Source organism: Chiloscyllium plagiosum, chromosome 2 (assembly GCF_004010195.1).
Source record: "Chiloscyllium plagiosum isolate BGI_BamShark_2017 chromosome 2, ASM401019v2, whole genome shotgun sequence".
Lineage (NCBI taxonomy): Eukaryota > Metazoa > Chordata > Chondrichthyes > Orectolobiformes > Hemiscylliidae > Chiloscyllium > Chiloscyllium plagiosum.
In genome coordinates, this window is record NC_057711.1 from 3,083,495 (window position 1) to 3,103,096 (window position 19,602).

The 19,602-nt window shown below is 44.6% G+C and overlaps 1 protein-coding gene across 1 annotated transcript in view; it reads left to right on the top strand.

Annotated features, from left to right (window-relative positions):
• phf24 (PHD finger protein 24) overlaps positions 1-19,602 on the top strand; it is a 53,851-nt gene that overhangs the window by 11,799 nt on the left and 22,450 nt on the right. The window contains exon 3 of the mRNA XM_043703194.1: positions 8,318-8,503. Coding sequence (XP_043559129.1) covers positions 8,318-8,503 — 186 coding nt within the window. The remainder of the gene's footprint in view (positions 1-8,317; positions 8,504-19,602) is intronic.

Below are 19,602 nucleotides of genomic sequence, written 5' to 3' on the forward strand. Positions count from 1 at the left end.
ATGAAAAGAAAATATGGCAGATTAAAAATAAGAGTTCTGGGACCTGAAGGACAATGAATTGAAACCAGAGCTTCAATGTTTTATGGCAATGAATAAAACAACACGAGCCAACATAGTGAGGTAATCATGCCACTTAATAAATTATTGGTGCATTCACACTTTGAGTACTGTGTATAGATTCTGTCATCACTGTGTAGAGAGGCATCTCCAAATCATGTAGAGAGGATGCAGCACTGACTGGAAGAATATAGATCAGGTCAAGCTGAATGGTTGAGATTACGTCAGATCAGAGCTCTCCAAACCATAGTGTAATCCTATCACTTGAAAATTAACATGACCTCTAATGCAAATGAAAGGAATTGAGCAATAATGCAGCATGGTAACAATCAAAATATAGTTATTCAAGTTCACTTACAAGATTATCTTGTGAGGGAGTGATACTGGCCCTATCTCTGGACCAGAATGTCTGTGTTCAACTTCCAATTGCCCTAGTAGTGTGTTATGGTATGTCTGAATTGGTTGATTAAGAACAAAAATGATGCACATATAAATAGTGTTTTCACATTATTTTGTAAAAAGCTCATCACGTTATGTATTCATCAGTCCATTTCTTCATCTGAGCTGCTGTGGCTCTTGGACTTTGGTCAGGAAGCATAGACTGAGGGTTCCAAGTTGGGGCTGGGTCTACTGTAGATTTAGGGGCTTCTCTGACTCGACCAACATTTATTGCCCATCCCTATTTGATCTGGAGATGCTGGTGATGGGCTGCCATTTTAAACTACTTACAGGCCATTTGATGTAGCAGTATGTCTCCAAGTCAGGATGGTGAGTGGATTGGAGGGGGACTTGCAGATAGTGGTGTTCCCACACATCAAGTAATATTATCCTTCTGGATGGTAGTGGTTGTTGTTTTGTATAAGCAGCCTTGGTGAGTTACTGCAGTACAGTTGTAATGTAGAGCTGCTTGAGTGTTGCTGGAGCTGTACTCATCCAGGCAAATGGGGAGAATTCCATTACGCTCCTGACTTAAGCCATAAGAAGTAGGAACAGGAGTATGCCATTCAGCCCCCTGAGCCTGTTCTGTTATTCAGTAGGATTTGACATTCTTCATGTTTACTTTCCTCATTGTCATTAACTCCCCGACTGACCAAGAATTTTTTTTCATTCATGGGATGAGGGCATCATTGGCTAGGCCAGCATTCATTGCCCAGAGGGCAGTTCAGAGTCAACCACATTGCTGTGGGTCTGGAGTCTCATGTAGGCCAGACCAGGTAAGGATGGCAGTTTGCTTCCCTAAAGGACATTAGTGAACCAGATAGGAGTTGATTGTCAGGTAAATCCTCATTCCAATTTTTTTACTGCATTCAAATTTCATCACTGTGGGGCGGCATGGTGGCACAGTGGTTAGCACGGCTGCCTCACAGCGCCAGAGACCCGGGTTCAATTCCCGCCTCGGCAACTGTGTGGAGTTTGCACATTCTCCCTGTGTCTGCATGGGTTTCCTCTGGTTTCCTCCCACAGTCCAAAGATGTGCAGGTGAGGAGAATTGGCCATGTTAAATTGCCCGTAGTGTTAGGTTAAGGGGTAAATGTAGGGGAACTGTTCTGGGATGGTTGCTCTTCAGAGGGTCGGTGTGGACTTGTTGGGCCGAAGGGCCTGTTTCCACACTGTAAGTAATCTGATCTGCTGGGGTGAGATTTGAACTCGGGTCCACAGAACATTACCTGGGTCTCTGGATTAACAACACGAAAAGTGTGACACTGGAAAAGTACAGCAGGTCAGGCAGCATCTGAGGAGCAGGAGAGTTGACGTTTCGGGCATAAGCCCTTCAATCTGGAATGTGGGGTGGGGGTGGATGGGGGGCAAGAGATAAGTAGGAGAGTGGGGCTGGAGGGCTAAGTAGCTGGGAGGGTGATAGGTAGATGTAGGTGGGGGGTGATGGTAATAGGTGAGAGCGGATGGTGAAGTGGATAGGTGGGAAGGAAGATGGACAGGTAGGCCAGTTCAAGAGGGCAGTGTTGAGTTGGAGGGTTGGATCTGGGATGAGGTGCGAAGATTTGGAAACTAGTGAAGTCGACATTGATGCCATGAGGTCAAAGGATCCCAATGTGGAAGATGAGACGTTCTTCCTCCTGTGTCTGGATTAACGGTCCAGTGATAATACCACTAGACCATCTTCATCTTTTAAATACACAAGGATTCTAGTCCCTACACACCTCTCTGTGGCAAGGAGTTCCAAAGTGTCTCAGCCCTCTGAGATGAAAAAATTCCTCCCCATCTCAGTCTTAAACTGGCACCCCTTTATTTTGTGACTATGCCCTACTGTCTTGCAGATAGTGGTCAGGCTTAGGGAGACAAGAGTTGAGTTTGTTGCTACCGGTTTCATAGCCTCTGGCCTACTCATGGAATGTGCTCCTGTCCTAATTAATATATAGTCAATTGTAACCCATAGTTGAGGAATTCAGTCCAAGTAATGCTATTGAAAGTGGGGTTGGGGGGGTGGTGGTGATAATTAAAATCACTCTCTTTGGAGATGGCCATTTCCTGGTATTTGTGTGGCGTGAATGTTACTGGCCACTTATCAACCCACTTGTTCAGATCTTGTTGCATTTGAACACTGTCTGTATCAGTATCGAATGGTGCTGAACATCCGTGAATATTCCCGTTTCTGATCTATGATGGAGGGATGGTTATTGATGAAGCAGCTGAAGATGGTTGGGCCTAGGACACTATCCCAAGGAACTCGAGCAAAGGTAGCCTTGAGCTGAGATTACTGACCTCCAGCAACCACAACCACCTTATTGTGTGCCAGATATAACTCCCAACTTGTACCCAGTTTAGTCAGTTCCCATTAATTCTAGTTTTGCTAGGGCTCCTTCTTGCCACACATTGCAACCTTGATGTCACTCTCACGTCCCTCTGGAATTCAGCTCTTTTGTCTATGTTTGAACAAAGCTGGAATTAGGTCAGGAGCTGAACAGCCCTGGCAGAACCCAAACGGTATGACTGGGGATAGATCCCTGTGATTAAACATTAAAACATGGGAAATAGTTGCAGGAGTAGGCCATTCAGCCCTTCGAGCCTGCACCAGCATTCAACATGATCATGGCTGATCACGCAATCTCAGTATCCCACTCCCACTTTCTCTCCATACCCCTTGATCCCTTGAGCAGCAAGGCCCATGTCCAGCTCCCTCTTGAATATACCTAACCAACCGCCCCCAACAACTTTCTGTGGGAGAGAATTCCACAGGTTCACAAATGCTCCAAGTGAAGCAATTCTTTCTCATCTCAGTTCTGATCTCGGCTATTCTTAAACTGTGACCCCTAGTTCTGGATGTCCCCCAACATTGGGACCATTCTTCCTGCATCTATCCTGTCCAGTCCCATCAGCAATTTATATGCTTCTTTAAGATTCCCCCCACCCCCACTCTTCCAAATTCCGGTGAGTACAAGCCCAACAACAATAACAACTGTAAAAGGAGAATGAGGTGGGACTTGGTTTCATTTTCCATCAACTCTGATGCTTACATATGTTTTGATAATCTATCATTCCAGTATCAGGGCTATCACTTACTGGAAGTTTTGAGTGAAAAATCAAGATGAAAATTTTTTAAAATTCCTTTTCTGCCTTATCCTTACCGTGACTCCTGTTTGATGTCAAGAAAGCTTACACGTTATAACGTTATATATTAACTCTCTCCTCAGAAGTTGCAAGACCTAATGAATTTTTCCAATACTTCTTTCAGATTTCCAGCATCTGCAATATTTTGCTTTTATTTGAGAAAGTAGTAACTGATATAGTAAGGCAATGCTTTAAAATGATTAACAAAGCGCTAGAGCATGAAGTGTGAAACAGTCCCTGGACAGGAAGGACCCAGAGTTAGATACAGAGTAAAACTTCTCCCACTCTTTCAAATAAAAAGTAATGCTGACTCAACACTAGCACCCACCAAACACTCCCAGGACAGGGACAGCACAGGGTTAGGTACAGAGTAAATCTGCCTCTGCACAGTCCCTATCAAATACTCCCAGGACAGGGACAGCACGGGGTTAGGTACAGAGTAAATCTGCCTCTGCACTGTCCCCATTAAATATTCCTAGGACAGGGACAGCATGAGGTTAGATATAGAGTAAAGCTCATTTTACTCTTTTTAAACTGAAAGCAATGATCCTTCTACTCTCTTAAACTGAAAGTAAAGCAGCCTTTGCATTGTCCTTCTCAAACACTCCAGGACGGGGTCAGCAGGGGGTTAGATACAGAGTAAAGCTCTCTCTGCACCGTCCCTATCACACGTTTGACTAAGAAAATGTATTGCTGTCGGATTAAAAAATAAAAATTGTTCTAGAGTCTGCTGTTTCTTGGGGGTGGTTGGAGAGTTTAAATTTGTATGGCTTAAGCTCTGTTTGGTGTTGTGTTGATGTGTTTAACCCTAATACATTTTGTTAAGCTCACACTGAGAGGCAATTGAAAAGCTCCTGTAATTTTGAGTCTAATTTGTTACTGTAGCTCCGCAGTAGGTCAGCTGCAGGGCACTAAATGACAAAAGGCAGGCTGATACTTCCCTGAATTGTGGCCCATTCTTATGTAAATGGAAGTGACAGGAACAGGCGGGGGTGGCTCTGTGCAGTGGCAGCCTGTTGAGTAAAAGCTGACAAACGATTTGCACAGTGGGGCTGCAGACCACACTGTATTTACAACTTCCTGTTCTATATTACTCTAATTACCACTGTTCGGAGGTATGTCAATCTCTCTCCCTCAAACACTTGCTTGCTCGGGTAACTACATCGCCCCAGATTTGCTCCACATTCCTGCAAACTGGAAAAAAAGATTGTGGGATTTTTGTTCTAATGCGACTGATCTGCAAGATTACAAATGTGTTCAATGGGTCCTTGAGGTCGCTCAGCGCTGGGGACTGTGAATGCTAGACTGTCACTCAGAAATCCAATAAAGAATCCAGGAGAAACTTCAGCACCCAGAGTGGTGAGAACAGGAATATGGTGACTGGAGTAGACCATTCAGCCCATCAAACCTGCCTGCCCCACAATTCGGTTTGACCATGGCAGGTCATCTATCTCCTCCCCCATTGCAATTGCCATATCCCTACGTGCTACTAGTCTCCAGTAGACAAACTGTGGGCACAGCTTGCAAACCAAATAAGAATATTTCAGGCAGAGTCGCAACATTGTATACACAGCTCCTTCAAAGTGAACTCCTTTAAAGCTAGGAAAACATATTCACCTCCGGACATCTTTCTTGAACATGTTCAGTGTACAGAGGAAACTGGAACGTGCTGCCACAGGGAGTGGTTGAGAGGAATAACTTTGATACATTGAACTCTGTTTGTGGGAGAAAAGAGTAGAAGGATATGTTGATGGATGCTAGAGGTGGAAGGAAGCATGCATTCTAGCAGGTGGGTTGAATGGCCGATGTACCTGCTGTCAATAGCATGTTAGAAGACACCGGAATGGAGAGGCTGTTTTATCGATCAGAGTTGAGAGTGTGGTGCTGGAAAAGCACAGCAGGTCAGGCAGCATCAGAGGAGCAGGAGAATCGACATTTTGGGAAACAGCACTTCATCAGGACCTCCCTATTTTATTAACCATTCAAAGTCACCCATTCGATTAAGAAAGAGAGCATTTGCCTTCTGATTTATTCAGACAGACTGCATGGGGAGGTGATTGCAAAATTGCGAGATTATTGCAGGCTATTCAGCTCATCTCGTGTAGACACAAGCTTCCTCCCACCTTATTTCATCTCAAAGTAGGATGGGCATGTCGGTCACCGATGAGGTGGAGCTTGAGAGGCAGGGCAGGTCCAGCGGGAAGCTGTGGGTCATGTGACTCAATGGAGTTGGCATTGTGTTGACTGGCAGGAAACAGCCCTTGTTTCTGTTCTTGACTGGCCAAAGGCCCTTGCACAGGTCCTCTGTGCCCAGTGTGATGGGGAGAACTCAAAGCAGCAAGCTGACGAGACGACACTTTCTGTTGGAGCCAAACTGGCAAAATGTTGTGAAGTTCAAAGAACGCTTTCATCTAATTTAATTAAGAATTTTTAAAGGCTGATGCAATGTGTCAGTCTTACAATCTGAAAGTTTGGGATGATGCATTGACTTTGACTTTGAGTTAATGCATTTTGATAAGGTTGTTTATGTATGTTTTTCAATTAATTTTCCAAGGTCTGTCTGTGCTGTGGAGTGATAGTATTTGGACGGCTGTTGAGTGTTGCCATCAATCTCTCTCTGTTCAGTAGCAGGATTAGTTTGCATGCTCCCCTTGCCTCTGTTAACACTTTGAACAAAGAGACAACAAAGTATCTCAGCGTCTGCTCTCAGACCAGCATTATGCTGGTGTTTTGTGGTGTGTGGGGCTGGGAGAAGACCATTTAGCCCCACTGGGCCTATTCTGCCATTGACTTACCTGTCTTAACTCTTGTCTCAAATACATTTAAACATCCTTGCCCCACACAAAGTCCAATCTACTTACAATTTACCCATCGCATCAACAGATTTTTGGAAACGGTCTTAGACATGATAGGTGAAATGGCCTCCTTCAGTTCTTAATGATGGCCCATCTCTTGTACTCCATGTTCTGACCAAAGAAGACAAGCATACCAAACACCTTCTTTACCATCCTGTTTACCTGTGACACCACTTTCAAAGAACTATGTACCTGCACTCCTCGGTCTCTGTGTTCTACAACACTCCCCAGGGCCCTACCATTAACTGTGTAGGTCCTGCCCTTGTTTCTCTTACCAAAAATGCAACAGGTCTCATTTATCTTAATTAAATTCTATCTGCCATTTAAATCAGGTAACTTCAGAGCATTCTGATTAAATTAAGTAAACCCTTCCCATTTTGCATGTTACCTACTACTCATCTGGCATCCTATCCACTGCGGTCCTATCCCATCCCTAGCTGGCACCCTAGTACCCTACCTGCATAGCACCCCACTTACCTGGCATCCTATGCACTGGCCACACAAGCCCTACCTAGTTGCTTTGCTATCCAGCTGGCACAAGTTATTTGGCACTCTATTGCTCCCCTGCTCCCTCCAACCACCTGCCCACCCATTAAGTACCACAGCCTCACTGCACTCTAACATCACTTGCCTTATGTACCTGTTGTTTGATAGAAGCTGTTAAAGTGATTGTCAGGTCCTTTAACTGTCAGAGTTCAGCTGCTGACTGCCGTGAAAGGGGGGGAGGGGTATGGTTTACCCTGGTAGTTCTGTGCTCTGAAAGAACTATCAGCATGGGAATACGGCTGTGCTGTTCTGAGGGAGACCCGGATGGAGCTTCCTGTCAGAAGTGTGGAGCTGTCTCCTTCCTGAGGAAGGAAGGGGTAGAGTAGCACTCTGGTGCCAAACTAGTGTAACCCCTCACATTCTCTGCTTTAGTCTGTTAGCCTTTGCTACTTTCTCCTCTGGGAGAGCACTGGGGCTGAGCCATTGAATACAATCAAGGCTGAATTACACAGATTTTTGATTGACCAAGGAGTCGAGGGCTACGGGGGTGGGGCAAGTGTGGCTAATAAGAAAGCAGAGATAAGGCCCTAGCTGGATCAACTCTGATCTCATAGAATTGTGCAGCAGGGAATATGGGCTCATGTTCCTAATTCATAGTTTCCTATGGATTTTTTTTATCCCAGAGGCTACTATGTCTTCAGGCTGCTACTGTCCCGCAGCCTTCAATTTTGCAAACAAGACTGACATGTGCCACTTTATTAAATGTTGTTGATAAATTCATTATCTCTGTCACTCCCCTTATCCGCTATCAGTTAGATCTCTCCAGTGAGATCCTACAGCAGAGGCTGTGATCCAGTCAGATCCACTGGTACAACCAGGTATGAGGTCAGAAGTCACACAACACTAGATTATAGTCCAATAGGTATGTTTGAAATCACAAGCTTTTGGAGTGCTGCTCCTTTGTCAAGTGGACCCACAGATTTCTCTATGCTCTGTATATAAACCTGTTGGACTAAACCTGGTGTTGTGTGACTTCTGACCCTGTCCACCCCAGTCCAACACCGCCACCTCCACATCATGACAGTCAGGTACGTACAATGGAGTATCAACTATCCCAACATTCATAGGTGCAGTGAAAGTGCTCTATTCAAATGATTAGTCTGAGCTTTCTCATTAAGTCCTTTCAGGAACAAAATGGACATGACTGCCCATTGTCCAGTTCGACAGACTGAACTATAGAAGAGAAGAAAGGAGAGAAGGATGATGATAAGCACACGTTTACTGAATGAAAAATGATGATGTTGAGATATTCCTGTGACAGAATGGCTTAAATGTTCCTTGCCTTTCGACAGGTGGTCAATGACGAGATGTGCGATGTCTGTGAGGTCTGGACAGCGGATGATCTTTACCCCTGCAGGATCTGCACCCGTGTCTTTCATGATGGTTGCCTGCGGCGCATGGCCTGCCTCAGCCCCAGCAGCATCCAGGAGCTGAAGGAATCTGCCCACACTACGGTGGGCTGGAGCTGCCAATATTGTGTGAGTTCACGCTTTGTAAGGATTGAGGACTGGAGCCTGGGAGAGATGGTGGGTTCGTAATCTGGCCATCCTTCAGTTTAACAGCATTTCTATTCTTGCTTTCCAGTCCCTCCCTGTTTTCACCATCTCTTCACTAACTTCACCACCCCCTCTCAAAGTCAACTCCACTAGCACCCTCCACGTCTCTCCACCCCTGGCCTCTAGCTTACTCCCCATTTCTATCACGCATCATTGGCAGCCATCCCTGCTGTTACCTGGTGCCAAGCTCTGGAATTCTCTCCCTTAATCTCTCCTCTTTAAAACACAGCTCTGACCTACCATCTTTTCACATGACTTGATTAAACTTTTACTTGGTGACACTCTTATGAAGCACTTGGGGATGTTTTATAATATTAAGGGTCTTATGGAAATGGTGTCAGTTTAGAAGTGCTGATATTTTACAGCAATTATAGGAGTGGCGAGTGGGCTTTCCACCATTCAGTGAGTTCCTGGATCATTTATATCTTATTCGCATTTCTCCACATTTTCCCTGTTTCTCAGTCTGTAATCAAGTCCAGTCCACTATGTTTACGTTTACTACAGAGTGGCTCTTACCCATCACACACTCATTGAACTCAGCTTTGAAAAGTCATATTTCTGGGCAGGACAGTGGCTCAGTGGTTAGTGCTGCTACATCATAGCACCAGGGACCTGAGGGCGATTCCCGCGTCTGTGTGAATTTCCTCCAGGTGCTCTGGTTTCCTCCCAAAATCCAAAAACATGCAGTCCATGTGGATTAGCCACGGTTAATCCAGAGGGGCTGGGTCTGGGTGGGATGCTGTCTGGAGGGTTGGTACAGATGTGATGAGCCAAATGGCCTCTTTCCACATTGTAGGAATTCTATGATAAGCGTACAAGCTTTTTTTCGTCGATTTCCTGAACTCTTCATGTGGAGAGTGTGTATTCAGTTCCTTCTCAACTATTGTTTTCAGAATGTTTCACTTCATTGTTGACTTTCCAACCAGAGAAAAGGGTTTGTCACACTCTTCTTTTCAAGATGTCACTTTCATTTTAAATATTAATGGGATCCTCTTCAACCTTCTACACTAAAACACATGAAAGCAACATGGGAACTTTACTCTGTATCTAAACCCGTGCTGCCACTGTCATAGACTCATACAGTACGGAAACAGACTGTGTCCTGGGAATGTTTGATGGGAACAGTGTAAAGGGAGCTTTACTCTGTATCTCACCCCTTGCTGTCCTTGTCCTAGTAGTGTTTGATGGGGGAACAGTGTAGCAGAAGCTTTACTCTGTATCTAACCCTCTGTATCTACTTGTCCTGGGAGTGTTCAATGAGAATGAGGTAGAGAGAGCTTTGCTCTGTATCTAACCCCGTGCTGTCCTGGTCCGAGTAATGTGTGGTGGGGACAATATAGAGACCGCTGTGTTTTAATTTAAAAGTGTAGAGGGATTTTTACTTTGTATTTAACCCTGTGCCAAACCTGCCATCTGAGTGTTTTATGGGGATGGTGTTTTTTTTGTGTGATTTCCACTGGGGTGGTTAACTCTCACATTAAGCATGGTGTAATGTGGTATGTGAGCCATCCTCTGCCAGGGCAGTCTTTGCTTCAGTTGCTGCAGAGGGAGACACTGGGCTGAGAAAGTGCAGGATGTTCTGGTCTCTGTTTGCTCTGGGCCCTTCTTCTCAGCAGCTGATGGTTTTCACTCACCACTTCCAATGGCCTTCCACGCTGTCACCTTCCAGAGGTCCAAGCTATTAGTGACTGTCCTCCAGTTGTCAGTGTCCATCACCTTCATATCTCACTTACAGGGGTCCTTGTGGAAGGGGTATGGACACATTGCAGGAGGTCTCTCGGCAAAAGTTTGAAATCCATCCAGTGAAAGTGACTGAGCCAGTGCAGATGTTGTTCACTTTGCAATGAGTGTGTGACTGCAGGACCTTGGAGTTGGTGATCTTGTCCTGCCAAGGGATGCCAAGGACAGGTCTGAGAGCGCGGAGAGGGAAACTGTCCAGCCTTTTCTGTGGCTGAGCACATGTTGAATAGGTTGCATATAAAATCTTTAGGGGACTTGACAGGATAGATGCAGAAAGATTAATTCCCTTGTGGAAGAGTTTAGGACCAAAGGGTGTAGTCTCAGAATGAAGGAGCACCAATTTAAGACTAAAATAACGGGGAATTTCATTTTGACTCACATACAAAGGTCTGCTCAGCCCTGGCTAATGGGAATAGGGACTCCAATATCCAACAGGACCCTGTTTTGTCAAGGTGAAAGGTGTTAGCATTGCAGATTTCAATCTATCGAACACCATGGAGTAACACTCCCTGGGAGTGTCTATTGGTCTGTCTGATAGTTGTAAGATATTGGAATGCAATTAGTAATTGTAGGATATGGAATATGGGAATGTGTGGAAAAATTCCAAGATTTGGAGTATGATGGGGAATTGTAGGAAATGGGAATACTGTCAGTTTTCCATAATGTGTGTTTCTTCAATATGAATTGGCTTTAATGTGGTTGAAGAATTTAGACCATTATTTGTAGAATGTGAACTTTCTTAACCTGTATTGGCCATAACATGATTCCAACCCATTAATTAAATATGCTGCTATTGCGTGATTTTCTCATTGCGCAAGAATGGAACTATCGCATTTTATTGGAACCGACTGTATGTGCAGTAATTGTAGCATATTGGAATGGGATCAATAATTGTAGGATATAGAGTCAGAATCATACAGCACAGAAACAGATCCTTCGGACCAACTTGTCCGTGCTGACCCAGTTTCCTAAACCAAACTAGTCCCATTTGCCTGAGTTTGGCACATATCCCTCTAAACCTTTCCTATTCATGTAGCAGTCCAAGTGTCTTTTAAATGTTGTAAATGTACCCACCTCTACCGCTTCCTCTGGCATATGCCCCACCCTCTGTGTGAAAACATTGCCCCTCAGGTATCTTTTAAATCTTTCCCCTCTCACCTTAAACTGATGTCATTTAGTTTTGGACTCCCTTACCCTTGGAAAAGACCTTGGCTTTTCATCTTATCTAAGCCCCTCATGATTTTGTAAACTTACATAAGGTCACTCCTCAGCCTCTGATGGTCCAGAGGAAAAAACATCCCAGCCTATCCAACCTCTCCTTAGAACTCCAACCTTCCAGCCCCAGTAACACCTTGTGAATTTTTTCTGTATCCTTTCTGGTTTAACACCATTCTTGCTGTGTTTAATAATTGTAGGATATGGAATTGCAGTAAGTGTAGGATTTGGAAATGGTTGGAGACACCAGATATTGCAAAGGCTATGGGCCCTGACAACATTTTGTCAACAGTACTGAAGACTTGTGCTCCAAAACCTGCTGCACCCCCACCTCCCACCCCAGTCAAGCTGTTCCAGTACATTTACAGAACTGGCAACTACCCAACAGTATGGAAAATTTGCCCTATTATGTCCTGTACATAAACAGCAGGACAAATCCAACCTGGCCAATTCCCGCCCCATCAGTCTACTCTCCATCCTCAGTAACGTGGTGGAAGGGGTCAGTAACAGTGCTATCAAGCAGCAGCTGTTCAGCAATAACCTGCTCAGTGACGCCCAATTTGGGATCTCCCAGGGCCACTCAGCTCCTGACCTCATTACAGCCTTGGGTCAAACATGGATAAAAGAGCTGAATTCCAGAGGGGAGGGGAGAGGGACAGCCTTTGATATCAAGGCCGCATTTGACTGAGTGTGGCATCAAGGAGCCCTGGCAAAACTGGAATCAGTGGGTATCGGGGGCAAACACTCTGGTAGTTGGAGTCATGCCTGACACAGGAAAATGGTTGAGGTGTTTAAGGTCAGTCATCGCACCTCTAGGTCATCTCTGCAGGAGTTCCTCAGGATAGTGTCCTGGGCCCAACCACCTTCAACTGCTTCAACAATCACCTTCCCTCCATCATAGGGTTAGAAGTGGGAATATTCACCGATGATTGCACAATTTTCAGCACAATTCACACCTCCTCAGATACTGAATAAGTCTGTGTTCAAATGGAACAGGATTTGGACAACATCCAGATTAGGGCTGACAAGTGGCAAGTAACATTCGCGCCACACAAATGCAAGGCAATGACCACTACTAATAAGAAAGAATCTAACTACCACCCCTTGACATTGAATGATGTTACCATCACTGAATTCCCCAGAATCAATGTCCTGGGTGGTGTCATTGACTAGAAACTCAACTGGCCTCCCCACAAAAACAGAGTGGTGCCAACAGCAGGTCAGAGACTAGGAATACTGTGGCAACTTATTCACCTCCTGACTCTCCAAAGACTGTCCACCATCTACAAGGCACAATTCAGGAATGTAATGGAAAACTTCCCACGTGCCTGGATGGGTGCAGCTCCAGCAACACTCAAGGTGCTTGACACCATTCAGGTCAAAGCAGCCCACTTGATTGGCACCACATCCACAAGCATCCACTCCCTCTACCACCAATGCTGAGTAGCAGCAGTGTGTACTATCCATAAGATGCACTGCAGAAGTTCACTAAAGATCCTCAGTCAGCACCCTCCAAACCCACGACCACTTCTATGTAGCAGAACAAGGGCAACAGGTATATAGGAACACCACCACCTTCAAGTTCTCCTGTATCCTTTGCTATCGCTGGTTCAAAATCCTGGAATTCCCTCCCAAATGGCATTGTGGGTCATGGACTGCAGCAGTTCAAGAAGGCAGCTCACCCCATTTCTCAAGGGGCAACTAGAGATGGGCAATAAATGCTGGTCAGTCAGCGACACCCACATCCCACAAATGAATTTTAAAAAAGGACTGTTTGCAGTAATTGTAGGATATAGAAATGTGATCAGTAATTGTCTTACATGGAATATTTATTCCATGCTTGTGGAATCATCTGCATACCTACATTGGTTTTTAAGATATGTCAAGAAAAGTAGGGAGTGGGAAAGTGAGTTATTGCACACTTCCCTCCAGGTTGAGAACAACTAGTTCTGGTCGCCATATTATCGAGAGGATATTATTAAGTTGGAGAAGGTTCAGAAAAGATTTACCAGGATGTTGCCAGGAATGGAGGGTTTGAGTTACAAGAAGAGGCTGGATAGGCTGAGACCTTTTTCCTGGAGCATAGGAGGTTGAGGGGTGACCTTTGTCGGTTTATAAAATCATGAGGGGCATAGGTATGGTGAACGACCTGTGCCTTTTCCTCAGGAAGGGAGATTGCAAGACCAGGGGGAATATTTTTAAGGCGAGGAGAAAGAACGATAAGACGGGAAATCTCTTTACACAGATAGTGGTTTGTGTGTGGAATGAACTTCCAGAGGAAATGGTAGATGCAGGTACAATTATAAAGTTTAAAAGATATTTGGATAAGTACATGAAAGGGAAATGTTTGGAGGGATATTGGCCACACGCAGACAGGTGGAACTAGTTTAGTTTTGGATTATTGTCAGCATGGAATGTTGGACTAAAAGTTCTGTTTCCGTGATCTGTGACTCCATGACCATTCACTACTTCTCCCTGCCTCCCCTCCTAAACCATGTCATCCGAGCTGACATCTGCACCTTTAATCCCCTAGATTTTGAGATTATGAAGGTTATGAGAGGCTGATTGAAAGCAGTCAGTGAGGAGTGGACACAAGGTTATAATGACTTTTGAAACCACAATGAAAGATAAGCCCTTGATCAAATCATTTGAAAGCTGTTTAAGGTCCAGCTGATCTAGTAGCCTGGAGGTGGTGTCACCAGCAAGGACTCTGAGCTGCTGAGAATGTTCAGGAACAATAGTTGCTTCATCTCTGTCAGCTTTCTTGTTGCATGCTATATGTGAGGATGGGAATGAGCTGCAAGATGAAAGTTGCATTGCAGATTAGATTTGCAGAGTGCCTGAGCATGTGTCCAGGAACCTCCATCCCACATTGTGGCACCAAAAACCTATAGATTCTGCAGCTCAGTGCAAGTAAAGGCAATGGTAACCTGAGGCACTAACTCCAAGTCTTAAGGTTCAGGTAATCAACATAATCAAGAAAGCTAGTGGAATGCTGACTTTCATATTTAGATTGCTGGAGTATAAGAATGCAGAAGTTATTCTGCAGTTATATGAAACCCTGGTAGACCCCACTTGGAGTACTGTGAGCAAATCTTACCGCACCTTAGGAAGTTGACCTTTGAGGGAGTACAACATAGATTTGTAAGAATGAGATACGGACTTCAAGGGTTAAGTTGCGAGATGAGATTACACAAATCAAATTCTACCCTTCTAGAATTTGGAAGGGTAAGGGCTGATCTGATTGAAATCTACAAGATATTTACAGATGAAGACAGAGTAGGTAAAGTTGGAGAGTCTAGGAGACATAGTCTGAGAATTAGGACCAGACCATTTAGGAGAGATGTTAGCGAGCAATTTTACATACAAAGTATGGCAGATGTTTGGAATTCTTTTCCACAAATGGCAGTGGCTGCTGGATCATTTCGATCGTTTTAAATCTTGGAAAGATATATTTTTGTATGGCAAAAAGGTATGAAGAGATGTGAGCAAAAGGCAAGTATATGGAGTTAGGCCACAGATCAGGTGACACAGTGGCTTAGTGGCTAGCACTGCTGCTTCACAGTGCCAGGAACCTAGGTTTGATCCCAGCTTCAGGCGACTGATGGAGTTTGCTCATTCACCCTGTGACTGTGTGACAATCTAAAGATGTGCAGGTGATGTGAATTGGCCATGCTAAATTCCCCATAGTGTTCAGGGATGTGAGGGTTAAGTCGTTCGTCAGGGGTAAATGTAGAGTTGCAGGGGAATGGGTCTGGGTGGAATACCCTTCGGAGGGTCGGTGTGGACCTGTTTCCACACTGTAGGAATTCTAAGTATAAATCAGTCATGATTTCATTGAATGGCAGAGCAGGCCCAAAGGGCTGAATGGCCTACTGCTGTTTCTAGAACATAGAACATTATGTTGCAGTACAGGCCCTATGTCCCTCGATGTTGCGCCAACTTGTGGAACCAACTGAAGCCCATCTAACCCAAACTGTTCCATTTTCATCCATATGTTTATCCATGACCATTAAATGTCCTTAAAGTTGGCAAGTCTACTGCTGTTGCAGGCAGTGTGTTCCACACCCCGACCAATCTGAGTAAAGAAACTATCTCTGACATCTGTCCTATATCTATTGCCCCTCAATTTAAAGCTATGTCCCCTCGTGCTCGCCATCACAATCCAAGGAAAAAGGTTCTCCCTGTCCACTCTATCTAATCTTCTGATTATCTTATGTGTCTCAATTAAGTCACCTCTCAACCTTTTTCTCTCTAACAAAAACAGCCTCAAGTCCCTCAGCCTTTCCTCATAAGACCTTCCCTCCATACCAGGCAACATCCATCCACATATGGAGTCAGCTATTACGAGGGGGCATAGCTTTAAATTAAGGGGTGGTAGGTATAGGACAGATGTTAGGGGTAGGTTCTTTACTCAGCGAATCGTGAGTTCATGGAATGCACTGCCAGTAGCAGTGGTGGACTCTCCCTCATTATGGGCATTTAAGCGGGCATTGGATAGGCATATGGAGGACAGTGGGCTAGTGTAGGTTAGGTGGGCTTGGATCGGCGCAACATCGAGGGCCAAAGGGCCTGTACTGCGCTGTATTCTTCTATGTTCTATGTTCTAAATCTCCTCTGAACCATTTACAAAGCTTCCACATCCTTCCTATAATGCGGTGACCAGAACTATACGCAACACTTCAAGCGCAGCCGCACCAGAGTTTTGTACAGCTGCAGCATGACCTTGTGGCACTGAAACTCAATCCCTCTACCAATAAAAGCTAACACGCCGTATGTCTTCTTAACAATCCACCTCGATGGCAACTTTCAGGGGTCTATGTACATGGACATCGAGATCTCTCTGTTCTTCTACACTATCAAGAATCTTACCATTAGCCCAGTACTCTTTATTCCTGTTGCACCTTCCAAAGTGAATCACCAAGCAATCTTCCACATTAAACTCCATTTGCCACCTCTCAGCCCAGCTCTGCAGCTTATCTATGTCCCTCTGCAACCTGCAACATCCTTCAACACTATCCACAACTCTGCTGACCTTAGTGTCATATGCAAATTTACTAATCCATCCTTCTATGCTCTCATCTAGATCATTTATGAAAATGACAAACAGCAGCGGACCCAAAACAGATCCTTGGGGTACACCACTATTTACTGAACTCCAGCAAGAATATTCACCATCAACCATCACCCTCGTTCTTCTTTCAGCTAGCCAACGTCTGATCCAACCGCTAAATCACCCTCAATCCCATGCCTCCGTATTTTGTGCAATAGCCTATCATAGGGAACCTTCTCAAATGCTTTACTGAAATCCATATACACCACATCAACCACTTTATCCTCATCCACCTGTTTGGTCACCATCTCAAAGAACTCAATAAGGTTTGTGAGGCATGCCCTACCCTTCACAAGTCCGTGTTGACTATCCCGAATCAACTTATTCCTCTCTAAATGTTTAAAAATCCTATCTCTTATAACCTTGTCCAACACTTCACCCACAACCGAAATAAGGCTCCCTGGACTATAATTTCTAGGGTTGTCTCTACTCCCCTTCTTGAACAAGAGGACAACATTTGCTATCCTCCAGTCTTCTGGCACTATTCCTGTAGACAATGACGACATAAAGATCAAAGCCAAAGGCTCTGCAATCTCCTCCCTAGCTTCCCATAGAATCCTAGGATAAATCCTCAGGGATTTATTTAGTTTCACACTTTCCAGAATTGCTGACACTTCTTTGCTAACGTCAATTCCATCTAGTCTCATAGCCTGTATCTCAGTATTCTCCTCGACAACATTTTCTTTTTCCAGTGTGAATACTGGCAAAAAATATTCATTTAGCGCTTCCCCATCTCCTTGGACTCCACGCATGACTTCCCACTACTGCCCTTGATTGGCCCTAACCTTTCTGTAGTCAATCTTTTATTTCTGATATACCAATAGAAAGCCTTAGGGTTTTCCTTGATCCTATCTACCAACGACTTCTCATGTCCCCTCCTGGCTCTTCTTAACTGTCTCTTTACGTTTTTCCTGGCTAAGTTGTAATCTCAAGCACCCTAACTGAGTCTTCATGTTTCATCCTAACATAAGCATTCTTCTTCCTCTTGACAAGAGATTCAACTTCTTTAGTAAACCCTCGCTCGACAACTTCCTCCCTGCCTGACAAGTACATACTTATCAAGGACACACAGTAGCTGTTCCTTGTATAAGTTCCACATTTCAATTGTGCCCATCCCCTGCATTTTTTTCCCCATCCTATGCATCCTAAATCTTGCCTAATCGCATCATAATTGCCTTCCCCCAGCAATAGCTCTTGCCCTGCTGTATTGAACTATCTCTTTCCATCGCTAAAGTAAACATAACCGAATTGTGGTCACTATCACCAAAGTGCTCACCTACCTCCAAATCTAACACCTGGCTGGGTTCATTACCCAGTACCAAATCCAACATGGCCTTGCCCTTTGTTGGCTTGTCAACATACTGTGTCAGGTAACCCTTCTGCACACATTGGACAAATACTGACCCATCTAAAGTACTCAAAGTGTGGTATTTCCAGTCAATATTCGGAAAGTTAAAGTCCCCCATTAACAACTACCCTGTTACCCTCGCTCCTATCCAGAATTACTTTTGCTATCCTTCCCTCTACATCTCTGGAACTAATCGGAGGCCTACAGAAAACTCCCACCAGTGGGACCTCTCCTTTCCTGTTTCTGGCCTCAGCCCATACTACCTCTGTAGGCGAGTCATCAAACATCCTTCTGCCACAGTAATACTGTCCTTGACTAACAATGCCATCTGCCCCTCTTTTACCATCTTCTCTATTCTTACTGAAGCATCTAAATCCCAGAACCTGTAACAAACGTCTGGAATGAACCTTCCAGCTCAGCAAGCAAACCTACATCCATGGCTCCATATTCCATTACCTTTTGCGTGAAGAAGTGTTTCTGAGCAAGAAAATGGAGTTGAGAGCAAGATGGGATCAGCCATGATCGTATTGAAAGGCGGAACAGGCTTGAGGGGCTGAATGGCCTCCTCCTGCTCCTAGTTCTTGCATTTGAAATTTTGCCCAGTGAACCAAAGTTCAGATTGTAAATATTTATCAGAAGAGTAAGGGTTCAAACACTGACCCCTGAGGTATTCCACTTCAAACCTTGCTCTGTTTCTTGTCAATCAGTCAATTTTGTGTCCATGTTGCGACTATGAGCTCTAACCTGGTTTCGATGTCTATCGTGTGGCAGTTCATCAAACCTTTCTGGAAGTTCATATACCCACTACACACTACATCAATCACATTACCCATATCAGCCCTCTCTGTTACCCCTTCAGCAAACTCAAGCGAGTTAGTTAAACATGATTCCCTCTGAACTAATCTGTGCTCACTTTCCTTAGTCAGTCGCCTTCTGTTATTCAAAATCCTGGAATTCTGCTGGAATTTCCGCTGCAGTCCATGTCCTCCCTAACTACATTGTGGGTCATCTTGCTGCTGGCAGGCTGCAGCAGTTTAAGAAGGCAGCTCACCACCATCTCCTCAACTAGAGATGGATAGGAAATGCTGGCCTCTCCAACGATACTCACACTGACTGAATGAATGTTTTAAAAAGGTTTCTATATTTTCTCTGGGAGTTTCATGCTAGTAATGATTTCTTTACTGCTGGTAATATGTGACGTAATCAATCTGTAGGATGATTTCAACCATGCATCGACTCTTTCTGTCAGTCTCTCTCTCTCACACACACCCGTCTCTCACACGTCTCTAACGTCTCTCTCTCTCTCTGCCACATGTCTCTCTCTTTCCCACTTCCCTCTCTTTCTCTCTCATGTCTCTCTCTTTCTCTCTCTCACGTCTTTCCATTTCTTCTCATGTCTTCTCTGTTCCTCTCTCTCACGTCTCTCTCTCTCTCTCTCGCATCTCTCTCTCTGTGTCTCTCTCTCACGTGTGTCTCTCATGTCTCTCTCTCTGTCACGTCTCTCTCTCTCACGTATCGCTCCCTCTCACATCTCTCTTTCTCTCTCTCACATCTCTCTCTTCCACGTCTCTCTTTCTCTCTCGTGCCTCTCTCTCTCTCACATCT